Source organism: Pelophylax lessonae (genome assembly GCF_965119305.1).
Source record: "Pelophylax lessonae genome assembly, chromosome: 6".
Lineage (NCBI taxonomy): Eukaryota > Metazoa > Chordata > Amphibia > Anura > Ranidae > Pelophylax > Pelophylax lessonae.
In genome coordinates, this window is record NC_138773.1 from 305,930,722 (window position 1) to 305,954,697 (window position 23,976).

At 42.2% G+C, this 23,976-nt stretch overlaps 1 protein-coding gene across 2 annotated transcripts in view; it reads right to left on the bottom strand.

Annotated features, from left to right (window-relative positions):
- IHH (Indian hedgehog signaling molecule) overlaps nt 1-23,976 on the bottom strand; it is a 159,551-nt gene that overhangs the window by 61,639 nt on the left and 73,936 nt on the right. For both annotated transcript variants that reach the window (XM_082260103.1, XM_082260104.1), the window contains exon 2: nt 12,404-12,665. In XM_082260103.1, the coding sequence (XP_082116229.1) occupies nt 12,404-12,665 (262 nt within the window). The remainder of the gene's footprint in view (nt 1-12,403; nt 12,666-23,976) is intronic.

The window sequence follows — 23,976 nt, forward strand, 5'->3', positions numbered from 1 at the left end:
ATTAATGAAAGTGTTTAAAAAATTGCTACACAAATACCGTGTGACAAAAAATTGCAACAGTGGCCATTTCTTTCCTTAGGGAACAAATGCTAACAAAAAAAAAAACAATATATACATATATATATATATATATATATATATATATATATATTATATATATACATACATTATCTCACAAAAGTGAGTACACCCCTCATTTTTGTAAATATTTTATTATGTCTTTTCATGTGACAACACTGAAGAAATGACACTTTGCTACAATGTAAAGTAGTGAGTGTACAGCTTGTATAACAGTGTAAATTTGCTGTCCCCTCAAAATAACTCAACATAAAGCCATTAACGTCTAAACCGCTGGCAACAAAAGTGAGTACACCCCTAAGTAAAAAAGTCCAAATTGGGCCCAATTAGCCATTTTCCTCTCCGGTGTCATGTGACTCATTAGTGTTACAAGGTCTCAGGTGTGAATGGGGAGCAGGTGTGTTAAATTTTGTGTTATCGCTCTCACTCTCTCATACTGGTCACTGAAAGTTCAACATGGCACCTCATGGCAAAGAACTCTCTGAGGATATGAAAAAAAGAATTGTTGCTCTACATAAAGATGGCCTAGGCTATAAGAAGTTTGCCTAGACCCCAAAACTGAGCTGAAGCACGGTGGCCAAGACCATACAGCAGTTTAACAGGACAGGTTCCACTCAGAACAGACCTCGCCATGGCCGACCAAAGAAGTTGACTGCAAGTGCTTAGAGTCATATCCAGAGGTTGTCTGTGGGAAATAGACGTATGAGTGCTGCTCATTGAGGTTGAAGAGGTGGGGGGTCAGCCTGTCAATGCTCAGACCATACGCCGCACACTGCATCAAATTGGTCTGCATGGCTGTCATCCCAGAAGGAAGCCTCTTCTAAGGATGATGCAGAAGAAAGCCCGCAAACAGTTTTCTGAAGACAAGCAGACTAAGGACATGGATTACTGGAACCGTGTCCTGTGGTCTGATGAGACCAAGATAAACTTATTTGGTTCAGATGGTGTCAAGCGTGTGTCGCGGCAACCAGGTGAAGAGTACAAAGACAAGTGTTTCTTGCTTACAGTCAAGCATGGTGGTGGGAGTGTCATGGTCTGGTGCTGCATGAGTTCTGCCGGCACTGGGGAGCTACAGTTCATTGAGGGAACCATGAATGCCAACATGTACTGTGACATACTGAAGCAGAGCATGATCCCCTCCTTTCGGAGACGGGGCTGCAGGGCAGTATTCCAACATGATGATGACCCCAAACACACCTCCAAGATGACCACTGCCTTGCTAAAGAAGCTGAGGGTAAAGGTGATGGACTGGCCAAGCATGTCTCCAGACTTAAACCCTATTGAGCATCTGTGGGGCATCCTCAAACGGAAGGTGGAGGAGCGCAAGGTCTCTAACATCCACCAGCTCCGTGATGTCATCATGGAGGAGGGGAAGAGGACTCCAGTGGCAACCTGTGAAGCTCTGGTGATCTCCATGCCCAAGAGGGTTAAGGCAGTGCTGGAAAATAATGGTGGCCACACAAAATATTGACACTATGGGCCCATTTTGGACATTGTCACTTAGGGGTGTACTCACTTTTGTTGCCAGCGGTTTAGACATTAATGGCTGTGTGTTGAGTTATTTTGAGGGGACAGCAAATTTACACTGTTATACAAGCTGTACACTCACTACTTTACATTGTAGCAAAGCGTCATTTCTTCATTGTTGTCACATGAAAAGATACAATAAAATATTTACAAAAATGTGAGGGGTGTACTCACTTTTGTGAGATACTGTATATACTGTATAATGTTTGGGGGTTCTGAGTAATTTTTTAGCATCAAATGATGATTTTTACATATAAGAGAGAAATGCCTGAATTGGCCTGGGTGGCAAGTGGTTACATTTCAGCTTGAATGCAGACATGAAAGATGTGAAGCACAGGGAGACCAATGGCCATACATACAAATATTCAGCTACCTGCCGTGTATGGCCAGCGATAACTGGGATGTACTGCGATAACTGGGATGTACTGTGATAACTGGGATGTACTGCGATAACTGGGATGTACTGCGATAACTGGAATGTACTGCTAGAACTGAGATGTACTGCGATAACTGGAATGTACTGCTAGAACTGGGATGTACTGTGATAACTGGGATGTACTGCAATAACTGGGATGTACTGCGATAACTGGGATGTACTGCGATAACTGGGATGTACTGCGATAACTGGGATGTACTGTGATAACTGGGATGTACTGTGATAACTGGGATGTACTGCGATAACTGGGATGTACTGTGATAACTGGGATGTACTGTGATAACTGGGATGTACTGCGATAACTGGGATGTACTGTGATAACTGGGATGTACTGTGATAACTGGGATGTACTGCGATAACTGGGATGTACTGCGATAACTGGGATGTACTGCGATAACTGGGATGTACTGCAATAACGGATGTACTGCGATAACTGGGATGTACTGTGATAACTGGGATGTACTGCTGCCTGTGACAGGTTCTCTTTACTATGGCCATTGTGTTTGTCACAATGTATCTTCTGGAGTAGCAGATCTCTAATGCAGCCGAGATCTTTTTATAGTACGCTTCCCCTAAAAGCCATCCTACCTTTGATTTAGTTGTCAGCCAAAAGAAGAGTACATCATCGATTGATTATCGATCTTCTGGAGCAGAAGTTTAGTAAGCGAAGGTTTAACCTTTGTCAATAACAAACACTGGATGTGTCACCTGAAATAACTCTACAGAGGTTTTCTTTTGGTCGTCAACCTGCACAGCTAATGCCCCGTACATAGGATGAGAATATCGGACGAATGATCGTCTGTTTTTTTTTTTTGCATGCAAATAGTTTACTAGAGTTTTGAAAATTCTCATACGATAGAATATAACTCTCTGCGATGATGTAATGTATTGTATTGTAATGTATTCTTTCGTTTCTGAGCATGCTCGGTTTTCTTTTGACGAATACTGATCTGATTAACAACTTGCTGCCGACGTTATACGGCGACAAATTGGCTCTCCTGTACTAGATCTTGGCAAACATTTGGCCCCGGAGCGCCGCTTCTGCTGTGATTAGTCACAACAGAAGCTGATCAGCGGGTGCCGGCCAATGGATGTCCACCGGCACCCGCTGATTGGCAAGAATAACACCAGAACAGAGCTCTGCCTATGTAAACAATGCAGAGCTCTGTCCTGTCAGCGTGGATGTGCTGGATTTTGTTTCCCTGCAAAGCAAGAAAAACACCTCCCACAGTACACACAAAAACTCCTCCCACAGTACACACAAAAACTCCTCCCACAGTACACACAAAAACACCTCCCATAGTACACACAGAAACTCCTCCCACAGTACACACAAAAACTCCTCCCACAGTACACACAAAAACACCTCCCACAGTACACACAGAAACTCCTCCCACAGTACACACAAAAACTCCTCCCACAGTACACACAAAAACTCCTCCCACAGTACACACAAAAACACCTCCCATAGTACAAACAAAAACACCTCCCATAGTACACACAGAAACTCCTCCCACAGTACACACAAAAACTCCTCCCACAGTACACACAAAAACTCCTCCCACAGTACACACAAAAACACCTCCCATAGTACAAACAAAAACACCTCCCATAGTACACACAGAAACTCCTCCCACAGTACACACAAAAACACCTCCCACAGTACACACAAAAACTCCTCCCACAGTACACACAAAAACTCCTCCCACAGTACACACAAAAACACCTCCCACAGTACACACAAAAACTCCTCCCACAGTACACACAAAAACACCTCCCACAGTACACACAAAAACTCCTCCCACAGTACACACAAAAACTCCTCCCACATTACACACAAAAACACCTCCCATAGTACACACAAAAACTCCTCCCACAGTACACACAAAAACTCCTCCCACAGTACACACAAAAACTCCTCCCACAGTATACACAAAAACACCTCCCACAGTACACACAAAAACTCCTCCCACAGCACACACAAAAACACCTCCCACAGTACACACAAAAACTCCTCCCACAGTACACACAAAAACTCCTCCCACATTATACACAAACACCTCCCACAGCACACATAAAAACTCCTCCCACAGTATAGACAAAAACTCCTCCCACATTACACACAAAAACACCTCCCACAGTACACACAAAAACTCCTCCCACATTACACACAAAAACTCCTCCCACAGTACACACAAAAACACCGGTTAGGCACACATTTAACCGTTTGATCGCCCCAGATGTTTAACCACTATTACAGTGAGTGCCGGTTCACACATGTGTGATGCGGGAACCCTGCGAATCCACTGCGGGTTCCCGCATTGCATTTAAATCGCAGGCAGTTCACACTGCCATATGCAAATCGCTGGGGGTATCAATACAAAGTTAACGACAGCCCCAGATCAGTTCGCATATCGCAGTGCAAACTGTTAGTTCGGAGATAAATAGGATCGCATAGGTGTGAACCACAATGCGATCCGATTCTGCTGTGGACCCAAAAAAGGGTCCTGTGTGAGTTGTGTCCGAATCCGATGCAAATTCAGCCATACAATCTGTATGACTGAATTCGCATCGCACAGGCATTGCATGTGATTTGCAGAACAGTGCGCTCCGAATCACATGCAATGTCTGTCATCGCATATATGTGAACCGGGGCTGATAGTGTATCTTTTTAGCACTGATCACTGTATTAGTGTCACTTGTGTCACAAAGTGTCAGTTAGTGTCAGATTGGCCGCCACAATATCACAGTCCTGCTGCAATTCGCTGATCACCACCATTACTAGTATAAGAAAAAAAAAAAACATAAAAATTCCAGTATATACCCCATAGTTTGTAGGCACTATAATTGCCACAATATCGCAGTCCTCGCTATAACTCGCTGATCGCCGCCATTACTATAAGAAAAATAAATACATAAAAATTCCTGTGTATATGCCATAGTTTGGAGACGCTATAACCGCCACAATATCGCAGTCCCCGCTATAATTCGCTGATCGCCGCCATAACTAGTATAAAAAAAATAAATACATAAAAATTCCAGTATATACCCCATAGTTTGTAGACACTATAACCGCCGCAATATCGCAGTCCTCGCTATAATTCGCTGATCGCCGCCATTACTAGTATAAGAAAAATAAATACATAAAAATTCCAGTATATACTGTATGCCTTAATTTATAGACGTTATAACTTTTGTGCAAACCAATCAATATACACTTAGGATTTTTTTTTTTTACCCAAAAAATGTAGCAGAATACATTTTGGCCTAAATTTAGAAAGACGTCTTTTTTTTTGTTATGTTTTATAGCAGAAACAAATTTTTTATTTTTATTTTTTCGAAATTTTTTAGCTTTTTTTGTTTATAGCGCAAAAAATAAAAATCGCACAGGTGATCAAATACCACCAAAAGAAAGCTCTATTTGTGGGGAAAAAAGGACAGAAATCTAATCTGGGTACAGTGTTGCACGACCGCGCAAATTGTCAGTTAAAGTAACGCAGTGCTGTCTACCAAAAAATGGCCTGGTCATGAAGGGGGGTAAATCTTCCGGAGGTCAAGTGGCAAACAAAAATTATCCGTTCTGTTATCTTACGGGAAAATTTTTTTTCCTGCTTGTCCCTTGGGATAATTTCACATGAACTGTTGTAATCGGCTCTGTGTAATAACGAATAAATTATCGGACGATCAGAATGCATGTTTCTCATCTTGTGTACCAGACATTAATCAGACCGAGGATCACTTATATTCTTCATAGTAAGTCCATGCATGCTCAGTTAGGTGTCAGTGTGACCCTTCCAGGTGTTTATTACCTCTCATAGAGATCACAGTACTCCCCCTCCCCCAACAATGCCTTCATCTGCTTTCCTCTCCAGAAGGATGGCGCCATCTTTGCTTCGGCACTATCCAAGGTCACCATCTACTGCCTGGACAGAGATACCGGCTTAGAGGCGACATATTCAGGTAAATCCTGGAGCCTGTGCAGTGCTGTGTTCACAAATGTCTGACACAGACCAGCTCCTGCTGCTGCTTATAACCTTGTGACTTGCTACAAAGTTACAATGTTGCAGTCTGATCACTGGGGGAGGGGAGACTGAAGAAATGCTTCCGTCTGCCTGCAGCATACTGATGACATCATCTCAGTCTAGGCAAAGTTACTGGCCTGGAGCTTTAAATTTTGACTTGCTACAAAGTTACAATGTTGCAGTCTGATCATTGGGGGAGGGGAGACTGAGGAAATGCTTCTTCCTGCCTGCAGCAGACCGATGACATCATCTCAGCCTAGGCAATGTTACTGGCCTGGAGCTTTAAATTTTGACTTGCTACAAAGTTACAATGTTGCAGTCTGATCACTGGGGGAGGGGAGACTGAGGAAATGCTTCTTCCTGCCTGCAGCAGACCGATGACATCATCTCAGCCTAGGCAAAGTTACTGGCCTGGAGCTTTACATTTTGACTCACTACAGAAGTACCATGAAATATTTAGATCAGGGATCCTCAAACTACGGCCCTCCAGCTGTTGCAGAACTACACATCCCATGAGGCATTGTAAAACTCTGACATTCACAGACATAAATTGGATGATGGGAATTGTAGTTCCTGAACAACTGGAGGGCCATAGTTTGAAGACCCCTGATTTAGATCATTGAGTCCCGGTTCACATTTGTGCGATGCAGGAACTCTGCAAATATACAGCGTGTTCCCGCATCGCATCCGCACCCCTGGCAGTTTACACTGCCATATGCAATATGCAGGGGGTGTCAATTAAAAGTTAACGACACCCCCAGTTGAGCTTGCAGATCGCAGTGCGATCTGCAAGTTCGCACAGAATCAGATCGCGCTAGTGTGAACTACCATGCGATCCGATTCTGCTGCGGATAAAAAAAAAGGGTCTTGTGCGCATTTAGAGCGATTGCGGTGCGAATTCAGCCATACAAACTGTATGGCTGAAATTTGCACCGCACAGAGATCGCATGTCATTTTTGGAGCATTGCGCTCCGAATTACATGCGATCTCTGTGATCGCACAAATGTGAACCGGCCCTGAAAGGAAGGAGACTGAAGAAATGCTTCCTCCTGCCTGCAGCAGACCTATGATATCATCATAGCCTAGGCAAAGTTACTGGCCTGGAGCCTTACATTTTGACTCACAACAGAGGTACCATGAAATATTTAGATCATAGGGAGGAAGGAGACTGAAGAAATGCTTCCTCCTGCCTGCAGCAGACCGATGACATCATCTCAGTCTAGGTAAAGTTAATGGCCTGGAGCTTTCAAAGTTACTGGCCTGGAGCTTTAATTTTTGACTAGCTACAAAGTTACAATGTTGCAGTCTGATCACTGGGGGAGGGGAGACTGAAGAAATGCTTCCTCCTGCCTGCAGCAGACCGATGACATCATCTCAGTCTAGGCAAATTTACTGGCCTGGAGCTTTAAATATTGACTTGCTACAGAGGTACCGTGAAATATTTAAATCATTGGGGAGGAAGGAGACTGAAGAAATGCTTCCTCCTGCCTGCAGCAGACCGATGACATCATCTCAGTCTAGGCAAAGCCACTGGACTGGAGCTCAGGGGCTTCATTCAATGATAAATGGTTGAGCTTTTCCTAAAAATGATACTGTTGGCGTATTTTTGTGACATACCAGGAATTTATTCATGCGGTCTTAAGGTCCACTTTAACTCCTTTACTGCCATTTCCCTTAGTCTGGCTCCATCTCATACACATATTCAACTGTAAGTGAATGTCTGAATGCTCTTATCCCTGGCCATTGTATATAAGTTTGCACAGATTTAGTGGTGAATAGGGTGAGGCAGGGTTTTTATCATTCACCGGGTCTTTATCGCTGTCTGTGATCTCATAGATGGAGAGTGGGGACTCAGCCATAACCCGATCCTCCTGGTTGTCCTCTGTGGGGTGCAATCTCCATAACTTCCACTAGGAGGCCGGTGACACCATAATATTAACCTTTCCCTACTAAATCTAAAATGAACAACACAAGGGTGGAATTCCACTATTCTGCAGATTGACATCATGAAAAAAGGAAGGTGACATGTCATAGAAGTACTATGTATTGTCTTCCCCCACACTGTAAAGCGCTGTGCAAACTGTTGGCACTATATAAATCCTGTATAATAATAATAATAATCAGAAGAAAACGTATTGCATCATTTACCCAAAAGTCATTTTTGATGCAATTTTTTCACTCCCTTGCAATTATAAACAGATTTTTAGGATCTCCTTCTGCTTATAGGACAGTGCAGTCAGCATCCCCACCTGCCGACATGAATCATTTATAATACAGGACATCCAGTTCAGTGTAGCATTGGGGGTCTGACATGACCCATAAACATATGAGTAGCTGTAAAACACAATCACTATTGCATTAAAGTAGATGTAAACCTGAACTAAATGACATTTAGCTTGTGTATCATAAACATTTGCCATTTTTAAAATAACAAATACTGTCTTTGCCTTTTTTTTTTAATTTTTGTTAGCATCCCAAAGCTGCTGATCTCCTGCAGCCCCTTTGCAGGCACTTTCTGTCTACATGCACTCCAGCCATGGCTGCATGGGGCTGATGGTGACAACAGCGGAACAGGCTTGCGCAATCAGCATTTGGAAGCAAATGTGACATGGTGACAACGCAGGGGAGCAATGGCAGACAGGGACAGAGTGTTGTCACCCTATAACAGGAAGTGCCTGAATAAGGATCTTTCATGGCAGGATGACCAGGGAATCTTTTATTAAAGTGACACATTGAAAAATATTGCAAATGATCTCTGAAATGTCACTAACATTCTGCAGTTTATGCGATTTTAGTGGGTTTACATCTACTTACTTACTTGGGTTTACATCTACTTTAAGCTACACAGGACAGAATACACAGATAACACGCAATTATTGAAAATCTCATAGAGAATTACAATTATTAAAATAATTACTAATATTTAAATGTAATATTTAAATATTTAAATAATATTTATACTAATATTAATACTAATAATTATTACAATATCTACAATTATTGAAAATCTCATAAAGAATTACAATTATTACAATAATTACTAATATTTAAATTGAATATGTAAATATTTAAATAATATTTATACTAATATTTATACTAATAATTATTACAATAATTACAATTATTGAAAATCTCATAGAGAATTACAATTATAATTATTACAATAATTACTAATATTTATACTAATATTTAAATGTAATATTTAAATAATATTTATACTAATATGTATACTAATAATTATTACAATATTACAATAATTACAATGATTGAAAATCTCATAGAGAATTACAAATACACTTATTACAATAATTACTAATATTTATACTAATATTTAAATGTAATATGTGAATAATATTTACACTAATATTTATACTAATAATTGTTACAATAATTACAATTATTGAAAATCTCATAGAGAATTACAGTCATAAATTATACATAAAGAGAACATTTTCAAAAACATTACCAGACATTAATAGGATTATTTATATCAGACTTGATTAAAGATCAGTATACAGCGTGTCAGCCTTATTATTTCATACAAAAAACATCATCCATACTTCCATGAATAAAAAAGCCTGCTGCCTCGCAGGACCCAAAACCAAGGCAGAGATCACCAGGATCAATGTGGGGGTTTCACTTCATTAGAGACTGCAGACAGAGATTTTATACCAGGATCACTGTGGTTGTTTCACTTCATTAGAGAATTTAGATACAATTATATATTTACAAAAAAAGGAAAAATATATCAAATATCTCTCTCTCTTTTTTATTTCTTTTTTATTTTTAATACATATATTTTTTCCTAAAGTATTTATATAGTTATATATATATATATATATATATATATATATATATAAATACTGGTGGAAAAAAAATATGTATTAAACAAAAAAAAATATATATATATATATATATATATATATATATATATATATATATATATATATTTTTTTTTTTTTTTAATCGCACAGATCCTGTCTGGGAGACTTGTAATAAAGAAGCACAGGCTGAGTATTTCATTAACAAATACAATGAACAAATATGGCCGCCCCATATAGTTATAAACAATGCACTGAAAGCAGGCTTTTACAACAATGATACAAACTGACACAATCATTTACAATAAATTGCTCTCAGTCACATATATATCTACAATAAACCTTCAGAAGGCTATAGATCCCCTTAAAGCTGACCTCCAGGCAGCTATAGAAAAAAAAAACCACAATTTATTCCAGCTATAGATTTTTTAAAAAATAACTTTTTCATTGAACTGCCTATATGTATCATTATATTAGCCATTTATAATAGCTTTCACAGCAGCACTTGGCGTGGGAGAGAGTTAGCATTCATAACCAGGACTCTACTGTACTGTATAGTGGTGTCAGTCTAATACAGGGGACATTCTTAGAAGGGGAAGAGCATAGTGTGCTGTTGTTTCTTCATTGTCTATTCCAGAGGTCTCCAAATGTTTCCAGCAAAAGGCCAGTTTAGTGTCTTTCAGACTTTGGGGGTTGATGGATTGTGGCCAGTGGAGGTCGAAAAGCTCCCAAGCTCAGCACCAGTGCGAATAAACATGGCCTCAGGGTTGGTGGTCTGTAAGAGGAGGAATAGTGCCCCATCATTGGTGACAGTGGGAGAAATAGTGCCCCATCACTGGTGTCATTCGGAAAAATAGTGCCCCATCATTAGAGTCAGTGGAAGGAATAGTCCCCATCATTGGTGTCAGTGGCAGGAATAGTGCCCCATCATTAGAGTCAGTGGGAGGAAAAGTGCCCCATCATTGGTGTCAGTGGAAGGAATAGTGCCCCATCATTGGTATCAGTGGAAGGAATAGTGCCCCATCATTAGAGTCAGTGGAAGGAATAGTGCCCCATCATTGGTATCAGTGGAAGGAATAGTGCCCCATCACTGGTATCAGTGGAAGGAATAGTGCACCATCACTGGTGTCAGTGTGAGGAATAGTGCCCCATCATTTGTGCCAGTGGGAGGAATAGTGCCCCATCATTGGTATCAGTGGGAGGAATAGTGCCCCATCATTGGTATCAGTGGAAGGAATAGTGTCCCCATCATTTGTGTCAGTGGGAGGAATAGTGCCCCATCATTGGTATCATTGGGAGGAATGGTGCCCCATCATTGGTATCAGTGGGAGGAATAGTGCCACATCACTGGTGTCAGTGGAAGGAATAGTGCCCCATCATTGGTATCAGTAGGAGAAATAGTGCCCCATCATTGGTATCAGTGGAAGGAATAGTGCCCCATCATTGGTATCAGTGGAAGGAATAGTGCCCCATCATTTGTGCCAGTGGGAGGAATAGTGCCCCATCATTGGTATCAGTGGGAGGAATAGTGTCCCCATCATTTGTGTCAGTGGGAGGAATAGTGCCCCATCATTGGTATCATTGGGAGGAATGGTGCCCCATCATTGGTATCAGTGGGAGGAATAGTGCCCCATCATTGGTATCAGTGGGAGGAATGGTGCCCCATCATTGGTGTCAGTGGGAGGAATAGTGCCCCATCACTGGTGTCAGTGGGAGGAATAGTGTCCCATCATTGGTATCAGTGGCAGATATTATGCCCACTGTTGGTGTCAGTGGGAGGAATAGTGACCCAAGAGCCGATAAAGAGATAAAGGCTAGCAAAGGGCCGCATCTGGCCCTTGGGCTGCAGTTTGAAAACTACTAGTCTATTCAAAAGCGTAAGCTGGCCATTGATGGATCCAGGAGGAACCAGCCGAATCAACTTCTGTTGAATGCGTATTTTGGAAAGTCTTGGGCAATCAGCGGCTGCAGCAGCTGATCAGTGTGTTTTGACAGTAGAGATTCCCGCTGTCAGAATACAATGTCCTGGAGGGGGAGGAGGGGGATGTTTGTGTGGATGGAGAAATCAGTTTGTTTTTTCATTCGGCCCGCTGGCTGAACGAAAAATAAAACAAAAAAAACAAAGTGCCTATGGACAGCTTTAGGTTGGTAATTGTCAATTCAAAGGCTTAGGCTGGTCCTTGGCCAGGCTGCATTGCTGTAGTGTAGTTAGCTGGGTGGCATAGGATCTGATTGTACTGTCTGGCAGGGATGCCTGGATCACAAGACTAGCTGAACTGAATAACAATAAATGTACTTCAACAATGCATTTTTTGGTCTACCCGGAGGTCAACTTTACCCTGAACACATCCACATATACATCTTAGACAATATTTCATGCTCTGAACAGCCAGTATGAACGATAAGCCTAGACGCAGATATCAGACTATGTAGGACAATGTTATCTTTAGCAGTGCAATACGTAGACGATATAGACTGGAGGCCCTACTATAGAAATGTATAGAAGGCAGCCGTCTTACCTGACTTCACAGAGCAGTGGATGTGAGCTTTGGATTCGTAGTAGACCCAGTCGAAGCCGGCTTCCACCGCCAGCCTGGCCAACATGCCGTATTTATTCCGGTCCCTGTCGGAGGTGGTGATGTCCACCGCTCGCCCTTCATAATGTAAAGATTCGTCGGAATGATGACCATCTTCATCCCAGCCTTCGGTCACCCGCAGCTTGATGCCCGGCCACTGGTTCATGACAGAAATTGCCAAGGAGTTCAGGCGGTCTTTGCAGCGCTGCAAGAAAGAAGAGCGGGTGTGAGCCATTCCTTCGCTATGGGGGTATAAAGTATTCTTCTTCTTAATAACTCATAATCGTTAGGTTACTCTAGGAAAAAATTAGATTGTGTGTAAACCCATTAGAGCTACTTGTTACATACCAGCTTAAAAAAAAGACCCCAACAATAGCCGGCCATAGATCCCCTCATTTCACTATGCTCAGATACCTTTTTTTTGCCTCTTTATCTTGTGATCACATGAGGTAGCCCATGTACCTCTGCACCTCTCAGTCTATTAGTGGGGCGGTTATTTGTTTGAATATGTAATGAAGCTCTGACCCTGAGCCTTATGTGAAAGAACGCATTCAAAGAATCCCTTTAGTCATGTATGCTCCTCCCTGCTGTCTACTGGGTGCTGCAGACTTTAGCTGTGTAATCTGCTGATCAGTTGCTTGATCACACTCAGATCTGCTTCTTATACAGGTCAGCAAAGCAAAAGAAATGCCACTGTAGGTGAGTGACCGACTCTCACACATTGCGAACAGGAACTCAGAACCATGAGGTTTGAGTAAGCGCTGACTTAACACGAAACGCGTTACCTTTTATGTTCCTGTCATACCTGTGATGTGATTTTAATACTTCAATAAAGTTACCAAGGAGTGCAGCAATATTCTGGACTTTTTCATGTCTCTGCTTCTGATACAGATTGCACAGCTTATATCTGCAACGCCCAGATGCCAGCAGGGAGGAGAAAGCATGTCTAAAGGGATGCAGCAGATGTGTTTTTTCATATAACGCTTGGGCTCAAGACATAGCATGGGAAAACTGGAGCATGTGCAGTAAGAGTGGCAATGTTGAAGATGGAGGATTGGCTGAAATAGCTTTGCCACACTGAATAAAGAAGTAGAGGGAATACACACTTAAGCAGAGGTCTCCAATATTTTCAGTAAGAGGACCACATCGTATATTTTACAAATATTCATGGGCCAAAAAAATTCAGTTCCCCCTTTCACATCAGAAGTCCCCCCCCCCATCACATCAGAGTGCCTCCTTCTATCCGAGTCCCCCCCATCAGATCCGCTTTTAAAACAGAAGCCCTACTTTACATCAGAAATCTCCAATCACATCAGCCCCCCGCCCCCCGCCCCCCAAACATTTCAGGGTCTCTTCTTTACACCAGAAATCCCCTATCACATCAGCCCCCCCCCCCTATAATTTCAGGGTTCCTTCTTTACATCTGAGGTCTCTCCATCAAATCAGAGCACCCTTTTATATCAGTAGCCCCCCCCCCTTCCCATCAAGTCAGAGTTCCCTCCATCATATCAGAGTCCCTTCAGAGGTCGCCCTTTATATCAGAGCCCCCTTTTGACATCAGAAATCCCTCCATCACATCAATGCTCCTCTTTACATCAGAAGCCCCACCCCATCTCTTTAGAGTCCCCCCTTTACATCAGAAGCCCCCCTCCCCCATCATATCACAGTCCCCCCCACTTACAGGCTGAAAAAAAAAAAAAACATCAAAAGCACATTCAGGAGAGGAGCTGAGGAGCAGTAAAAATGCTGAATGCGCCTAAATGTGTCTAAATGCTGGATGCGTTTAGGCACGTTCTAGCGTTAAAGCATTCTAATGGCCAGAATAAATTAAAGTGGTCATAAAGGCAGAAGGTTTTTTTACCCTAATGCATTCTATACCCCCAGCCCTCCCTTATACTAACCTGAGCTCTCTCTCTTCTCATTGGCTCAGAGACAGCAGTGAGAGCCATTGGCTCCTACCAAGGCCACTGATATGGGGGGACCACCGGTCCTCTTGTAGGGGGCCCGAGCACACAGGGGGGCCCACACAAGGAAAGCAGATAGAAGCTCGTCTCTCCCCCTCTTCCTGCTGCCAGCTTTCAGCTGCTAAAGGAAGAGAGACACAATTGTCGTCTGTCACTAATCCCCCCCCCCCCCTCAGCGCTGGCTTTAATGTTAGCTCTGCTAGGTGAGTTTGTGTTATCTCTGTAACTTTGTTTCTCTCCCTGCAGTTCTTCCTATACTCCAGCCTGTATATTTTTTTCATCTCTCTCCCCCATTTCTCTGTCTTCCTGACACAGTCACAGCTGATCAGCTGCATTCCCATGGGGTGAGGAATTCACTGGTACATTGGTTCCATAGCTACCTGTTATCTTGTCCCAGCGTAGTTTATGTGCTTTATGTAGCTGGGCTTCCCACTCCTCTCCCCCCCAGACTGCTTACTGACCCCTATGCAACTTTTTCGAAAATATAGTTTTAACATTTTTTTTTTTGGGGGGGGGGGGGGGCATGGCTTGGGATTGAACCCACACAAGTTGCCCCCCATAGCAAGTGGCTTGCTATGGGGCACTCAGCAGGGGGAGGAGCCAGGAGTGCCAGCAGGGGACCCGAGAAAAGGGGGTTTGGGGCTGCTTTGTGCAAAACCATTACACAGGTAAGTATAACATGTTTGTTACATACATTTTTTGTTCCCTTTACACTTGTGCGACTTCTGAGACCCCAAGTCGCAGGACATGTGAAATTCAATGTATTTTTTTAAAGCAGATTCTACTGACACTACAGAAGTAGCTGCAATTTCAGAAAAGGTTCCTGCACTACTTTGGTCCAACTTTTGATGCGACTTTGGTCAGGAGAATGGAAAGTCAGATCAAAATCACGCCAAAAATTGCATCAAAACCGCACTGTAAAGTCGCCATGCAAATTGCACGACTTTGTCATCTGAAAGGAGCATTACAATCACTTTAAAGGGTAACTACACTTTCGTGGGGGAAAAAAATAGCAAACAAAGAAAAAACAATATAGCGTATACAATTGTGACACAAATCACATTGTAATTGAACGTTATTAACAATTTCCTTTTCAATCTGCAGCCGCTGTCATTTTCTTCAAATGCCTGGAGTTGTTTTATATACAGAATGTATACTGACCACACCCCCAGAAACATCATTTCCTGCTTGTGTGATTGGCTAACCAATTTTCCCAGAAGTCTGCCTAAGATACAAGTCAGATTTCTGGCATCCCCTGCAACAAAAAATGTCATTTTTGATGAGATACTCCCAATAGGATCACGTCTAAAGGGATGCTGGTCCAGATTTCCTCATTAGTGCTCTGCAGATGCCACAGCTGATTGATAATTATGAAACCACTCCCATTAGACCCACTCAGCACAGAGGAACAAACAATGATTTCTTCAGAATAACAAAAGGTAGGAATCTGCAACAAAGTTTGTTACAATCCCTGCAATGTACAGAGATCACCCAGAGGGGAATGTTTCTTTTCTCAACAAAAGTGGAGTTACGCTTTAATATACTGGTCAATGGAATCCATTGATGCTCAAATGCTTGACGATAAAAAGGACCGCGCTCAAAATGCATAACAGTTAATGTATAAATGTAAATAATAATGACTCCTCCTATAAATACCAATAACAGCTAAAAATCCAAAATATAATATGCGTGACGTAGTGACAATTGTGAAAAATGAATTATATATATTTGTGAAATCAAGTCCAAAGTAATATATAACAGCTTCTCCTTTTAGCATTAGCTGTTATTGGTTTTTATTAGGAGGAGTCATTATTATTTACATTTATACCCATTTTTATCATATTCTGAGCTCTGTTGCTCGTTTGACGTGCTGCTCAATTAATTAATTAATTAGTTCACAAACCTATTTAATATTTAATATTTAAATACTTAATTTTTTTTTCGTCAGAAATTATTTAACCACTTGCCGACTGCCGCAAGTACATATACTGCGGCGGTCAGCCCCTCACAGGCAAAGTGACGTATGGGTACGTCACTAGCCTGTGAGGCTCTGGGGAGGCCGGCGGCGCGCTCCCGCTCGGTCATGGACCCCCCGCACGTGTGCCCGGAGGACCCGATGTCCGCCGGTCACTCGCGATCGTCCGTTAGAGCGGGAGAAAGGCAGGCAGCTAATGTAAACACAGCCGCCTGTCATTCTCCCCTGTGTATGAACAGTGATCATACGGTTCTACTATGTAGGACCGTTGATCATTGTTCCTACACCTCAAGCCACAGCCAATCACACTTAGAATCACGCCCCTAGGGACACACACAACCCCTCCCTCTCAAAAAAAAGTTAACCCCTTCCCTGCCAGTGTCCTTTTTACAGTAACAGTGCATATGTATAGCACTGATTACTGTAGTAATGTCACTGGTAACCCCAAAGTGTCAAAAATGTCAGTCAAGGGTCCGATCTGTCCGCCGCAATGTCGCAGTACCGCAAAAAAATCGCAGATCGCCGCCATTACGCGTTAAAAAAAAAATGATAAAAATCTTTCCCTTAATTAGTAAACGCAATAACTTTTGCGCAAACCAATCAAAATACGCTTTTTGCGATTTTTTTTGACCAAAAATATGTAGCATAAAACAAATTGGCCTAAAATGTTAAAAAATTTTGATTTTTACATTTTTTGGGGGGGAATTTCATATAAAAAAATTTGAAAAATATTGTTATTTTTGCAAAATTGACGCTGTTTTTTTGTTTATAGCGCATGATCAAAAAATCGCACAGGTGATCAAATACCACCAAAAGAAAGCTCTGTTTGTGGGGAAAAAAGGACGTCAAATTTGTTTAGGTACAAGCGTCGCACGACCGCGCAATTGTCCGTTAAAGTCACGCAGTGCCGAATTGCAAAATAGGCCCTGGTCAGGAAGGGGGTAAAATCTTCCGGGGCTTAAGTGGTTAAAATCATTTAAAATATTTAAATTACTCACATAATCACCTTTACTATCCTGTGCGCAATTGCTTTAGTGGTTAGCACTATATTTTTTGAAAACCAAAAAAGATGTCCGCGCTGCTATATGCGCCTATGAAAAAAGCTGAATAAATAAATAAAGTGCTAATGTTGCCTTTTATAGTGTAGTAAAACAGAGAAATCCTGTGGATAATTAAGTATATATGCCCATATTAGATATGAGGGCTTTAAACATAAATATATATAAAGTCCGTAACAATCATATATATGATACAGCAGTAATGTCCATATAAAGTAATAAATAAATAAACGATATAATAATAAATAAATAAACGATATAATAATAAATAAATAAACGATATAATAATAAATAAATAAATAAACGATATAATAATAAATAAATAAACTATATAATAAAAATAATTAAATAAACGATATAATAATAAATAAATAAACTATATAATAATAAATAAATAAACTATATAATAATAAATAAATAAATAAACTATATTTTTAGTCAAATGCTTGACGCACATAAACGCATGTGCAATACGGGGCTTGTACCGCATTTTTTTTTAAGCAGCTTTCTCCAACCAGGTCATGGAACCACAAGTTCCAGCAATCAAGGTGGCTTGCAATAGTCAATCCAATTTTAGAGTACATCACATCCTTACTGCACGGTAAAGTTAGTGAAGGGAAACCAAAATCTGACTTTTTTTTTTTTTTTTGTCACATCTTCAGGCACACCTCAGGAAAGCGTACGCCCTGATATCTGCGTTCTATGGAAGGTGTTCCCTAAGCTGGGAATGTTCCGGCTTGTATATATAGGAGGCTTATTCAAGATCGGTATCAAGATTGACGCCAGAATCCGGGAGCAAAGAGGGAGGCTGACCGGTCTTTGGTTCCCGTGCGTCTGCTGCGATCGGATTGGCTGGGGAGAGGTCGCACGCTCCTCTTGATTCATAGGAGTAAACACGGCGAGTCACAAGTGGTACAGTTCTGGGGCACAAACAGCGTTTGTCTGCCTAAAGCACGAGAGCGCTGCACATTTTTCATTTAATACAACTGAATTGTGCCTACTATCCGACTCCCATCCGGCTGCGCTGTCCTGGAGTTACCCTGCCCACAAGGGCTAACCACACTGCTAACTTTTCATTCATGATCCGCTGACTATCCGCTCTATATTTCCCACTTCACATCATTTCTGACCCCTTCATGTTTCTCAGCACATTTTTTTTTTTCTACTGTATATAGAAGAGGAAGGAAAGGTGCAAATAGAGGACTCGGCCAGGGCAGCCATACGAAGAAGGAGACCTAAAGGCCCCTTCACACCTGTCTGTTCCACTGCCATGTGCTGCTAAATGTAGAGCTGCACCATTCTGGAAAAAAGAAGAATCAAAATTTATTTGCTTAACCACCTCTGGACCGGAAGGATTTGCCCCCTTAAAGTGGTAGTATACTCTGATTTTTAACTTTTACCTACAGGTAAGCCTATAATAAAACCTATAATAAAGCTTAACTGTAGGTAAAATTATTATCTCCTAAACCTGCACAGTTTAGGAGATATTCACCCTGCATGCAGCCGCGGACACCAGCGGTGCATGCGCTCTGAAGGTCCGCTGAAGGGATCACGCATATTCGCAGCGTTCCCGCATCGCACAAGTGTGAACCAGCACTTAGACCCCGTTCACACTGGGGCGATCCGACTTGCCGGGGCGACCTCACAGGTCGCGGCGCGCAGCTCGCCCCGCGACCTCGGAGCGGCCGGCACGGACTTCATGACATTGAAGTCAATGCAGGTCGCTCCGGGTCGCCCCAAAGAAGCTCAGGACCCTTTTTCTATGTCGGAGCGACTTGTGTGGCAGGCGACCTACGGCGACCTGTCAGGCGACCAGGTCGCCCCAGTGTGAACGGGGTCTTAGCCATTGTGATATAGAACGTCTTTATAAATAAAACCAAGTTTCATAAACAAACAAAAAATATTGCTTTTTGACAAACAGAAGAGCAACTTTAAAATAAACTGTAAACTCTTACAAAAAAACTATAAAAAAAGCCTTTTTTCTGAATTGTTCTCTTTCAGCAGCTTAGTAGATGCCCCTTACTTATGCAATGGTGCAATACGTTTAAACTTTAATGTGCGATTATGACCGGCTCTGGATGGAATTGTGTTGCCGATTTGGAAATGGCCAGCAGAGGAGTGTTCATTTTGATGTAAATTTTCGATTAATTTTAGTTATAGTCTTTTGACTAAAATGCCATCTTAGTTTTAGTCCTATTTTAGTCCTCTGAATTGTTTTTGTTTTAGGGTGTTTTCACATTAGCACTTTTGGTGCGCACCCGGGTTCGATTGACGTCAGAATTCGGTTCTTTTTGATGATGTGAACACTGTCTTTGAACCCGCGAACCATACCCGAGTCCACCTAAACAGGGTGGTCTGGGGTACGGTTCATGTGATCTCCAGTACGGTTCGCTTCTGATGAGAACGCAATCATACCAAAGCAAGCAATTCTATCCATTTTGGCACCTTCTCATTTACAGCAATTGGCAAGCAACACGAGTATGCGCCGGCTGCAGCTTGATGACACAAGTGTACCGCGGTTCGGATACAAAAATCAAATGTGAACACAGTCCATCGAGGGCAGGGGGAGTGGGAGCAATCGAACTCGGGTTCGGACCAGGCAATCGCACCAAGTGTGAAAACACCCTTAGTCTTTTTTTAGTCAACTAAAATAATGTTAATTTAGTTGACGAAAATATTTTAGTTGACGAAATTAACACTGTTTACAACCTCTTTAACCACTTTACCACCGGAGTATTTTGCTGTCTTACGTCCAGGCCACTTTTTGCGATTCGGCGCTGTGCGACTTTAAATCACAATTGCGCGGTCGTGCGACGCTGTACCCAAACAAAATTAACGTCCTTTTTTTCCCACAAACAGAGCTTTCTTTTGGTGGTATTTGATCACCTGTGCGATTTTTACTTTTTGCGCTATAAACAAAAAAAGAGCGTTTATTTTGAAAAAATTAACAATATTTTTTAAATTTTTTTATATGCAATTCCCCCCCCCCCCCAAAAAAGGTAAAAATCTAAATTTTTTTACATTTTTGGCCAATTTGTTTTCTGCTACATATGTTTGGTAAAAAAAAAATCGCAATAAGCGTATTTTGATTGGTTTGCGCAAAAGTTATCGCGTTTAATAACTAAGGGAAAGATTTCTGTCATTTTTGGTGTTTTTTTTTAACGAGTAATGGCAGCGATCTGCGATTTTTTTTGCTGGACTGCAACATTGTGGCAGACAGATCGGACCCTTGACTGACATTTTTGACACTTTTGGGGTTACCAGTGACATTACTACAGTAATCAGTGCTATATATATGTTACTGTAAAAATGACACTGGCAGGGAAGGGGTTAATTTTATTGGAGAGGGAGGGGTTAATGTATGCCTGGTGCTTACTGACGTGTGTGGGGGGAGGTGACTGAGTGACACAGGGACAGATCGGATGTTCAGCTATGCTGAACCCTGCAATCTGACCCTGCCTGTCACTTACGAGATCCGCCCGCTCTGTTTACACAAGCGGGCGGATCTCCAGACTCGATTCCCCGACGATCGGGGAAGAGCAGCGGCGATCGCCGCCACTCCTCCCCTGGCCCGACTCCCGCTGTGACTGAAAACAGCGGGAGCGAGCCTCCGGCGGCGCGTGAGCGCTGCCTACAGGGGGAGGAGTCCAGCGACGTAGGTCTACGTCGCTGGACGGAATCGAGCCACTTTGCCGCAGTACAGTCCCAGTGACTGGTCGGCAAGTGGTTAAGCTAAGGATTATTTAACCAGTTCCAGACCGCCCGCCGCAGTTTTACTGCCGCAGGCAGCCCCTAGGACTATGTCAGTCGCGCGTCTGGTGCTAGGGGGCGCGCTTCCACCCCCACTAGGCAGCGGGGATGACGATGCACGGGGCTGACAGCACTGATTGCTGCCGGCCACCCGTGATCGCTCCCCGCTAAAAGAGAACGACGGGCGGCTGTTGAAAACACAGCTGACCGTTCTTTTCTCTGAAATGATCACAGAGCGCCTGTGATCCTTCTATATAGGATCACAGGTCTCTATGGTCATTTCTAGTAAACACGCCCCTAGGCTTACATTTAACCCTTTGATCACCCTTGTGTTAACCCCTTCCCTGCCAGTGTCATTATTACAGTAACAGTGCATATTTTTAGCAAAAGTGTCAGTTAGAGGTCCGATCTGTCTGCCGCAATGTCGCCGCCCCGCTAAGAAAAACGCTGATCGCCGCCATTACTAGTAAATAAATAAAAAATAAATAAAAATGACATAAATCTTTCCCCTAGTTTGTAGACGCGATAACTTTTGCGCAAACCATTCAAAATACACTTATTGCGATTTTTTTTTACACAAACTATGTAGCAGAATACAAATTGCCCTAAAATGATGAAAAAAATAGATTTTTTTAAAAAAATTTTTAATTGGAAATGTTATATAACAGAAAGTGAAAAAAAAAAATATTTTTTTCAGAATTGTCACTCTTTTTTTGTTTATAGCGCCAAAAAGAAAGCTCTATTTGTGGGGAAAAAAAAGGACTGCAATTGTATTTGGGTACAGCGTCGCACGACCGTTCAATTGTCCGTTAAATTAAGGCAGTGCCAAATCGCAAAAAATGGCCTGAAAATTAAGGGGGCAAATTCTTCCAGTCCAGAAGTGGTTAAAGAGTCATTGTAATCATTTAATTAGGGTTTTTTTTTTGTTTGTTTACTTTACTGGATTCGAACAAAAAAAAAAATCAAAAATTTTTGATTCAACCGATTTGAAATTCATCGATTCGAACGTTTGGAATCAAAAAATATCGGTAAATTCAAAGAAAATTAGAAAAAGACATAAAACGAATTCCGAATATCGATTCAGAATACGAGTTGAATTTTGACTGGATTAACGGATCTAAACAAAACAAAACAAAACATATTTTTTTCCTCATGCACATGTCTAGCAGCCACCACATCCAATGATTGGTGGGCTACAATATATTAAAATTTTGAACATGTGTATCTATGCAGGGAAAAGCAACAGGTTCACTTTAAAACCACTTCTATACAGGGCACTGATACCCCCTTCCTGCCCAGACCAATATTCAGCTTTTAGTGCTCTCACACTTTGATTGACAATTACTCAGTCATGATACACTGTACCCAACCCAAACAACATTTTTATCATTTTTTTTCACACTTTTTTTTTTTTAATTTTGCCAATAAGTAATTTTTTTTTTCATAAATTTGGTCCAAACTTTATACTGCTACATATTAGTGTATTAGTGTATATTATTACTGATGGCAGTACTATGTGACAGATCCAGATGTGGTCACTGATGGTGGGCCTGTGTGACAGATTTTGACAGATCCAGATGTGTTTGACAGATCCAGATGTGCTGTGACAAATCCAGATGTGCTGTGGCAGATCTAGATGTGTTGTGACAAATCCAGATGTGATGTGACAGATCTAGATGTGCTGTGACAGATCCAGATGTGCTGTGATAGATCCAGATGTGATGTGACAGATCCAGATGTGCTGTGACAGATTCAGACGTGCTGTGACAGATCCAGATGTGTTGTGACAGATCTAGATGTGCTGAGACAGATCCAGATGTGTTGTGACAGATCCAGATGTGCTGTGACAGATCCAGATGTGTTGTGACAGATCTAGATGTGGTCACTGATGGCGGACCTGTGTGACAGATTTTGACAGATCCAGATGTGCTGTGACAGATCCAGATGTGCTGTGACAGATCCAGATGTGCTGTGACAGATCCAGATGTGCTGTGACAGATCTAGATGTGGTCACTGATGGTGGGCCTGTGTGACAGATTTTGACAGATCCAGATGTGCTGTGACAGATTCAGATGTGTTGTGATAGATCCAGATGTGCTGTGACATATCCAGATGTGTTTGACAGAACCAGATGTGTTGTGACAGATCCAGATGTGGTCACTGATGACAGGCCTGTGTGATAGATTTTGACAAATCCAGATGTGCTGTGACAGATCCAGATGTGCTGTGCCAGATCCAGATGTGCTGTGCCAGATCCAGATGTGCTGTGCCCGATCCAGATGTGTTGTGACAGATGTAGATGAGCTGTGACAGATCCAGATGTGGTCACTGATGGCGGGCCTGTGTGACAGATTTTGACAGATCCAGATGTGCTGTGACAGATCCAGATGTGCTGTGACAGATCTAGATGGTGACAGGTTCTCTTTATTGGGGGGGGGGGGGGTCGAGTGGTGCACAGTAATGTTTGTAGTAATTGTAAAAAAGTCACTCACTCGCTGATCCTAGCTCTCCTCACACGATCGGTGTATGAGGAGAAGAAGCCGGATCAGTACTAACGGCTGTCTGTTTTAATTTGTGACCGGCTGTGATTGGACACAGCCGATCCAGCGGTAAACAGCCAATGAAATTGGCCTCAAAGTGGAATTGGTTTACCCTGATTGGGGATGAACTGTGTCCGAGGGACATGCGTCATCCCCGTTTGCCCCCGGGGGCGCACATTAGCTGCTCTTCCTGCTAGACGCCATATGATGGCAAGTCAGGATAGTTTAG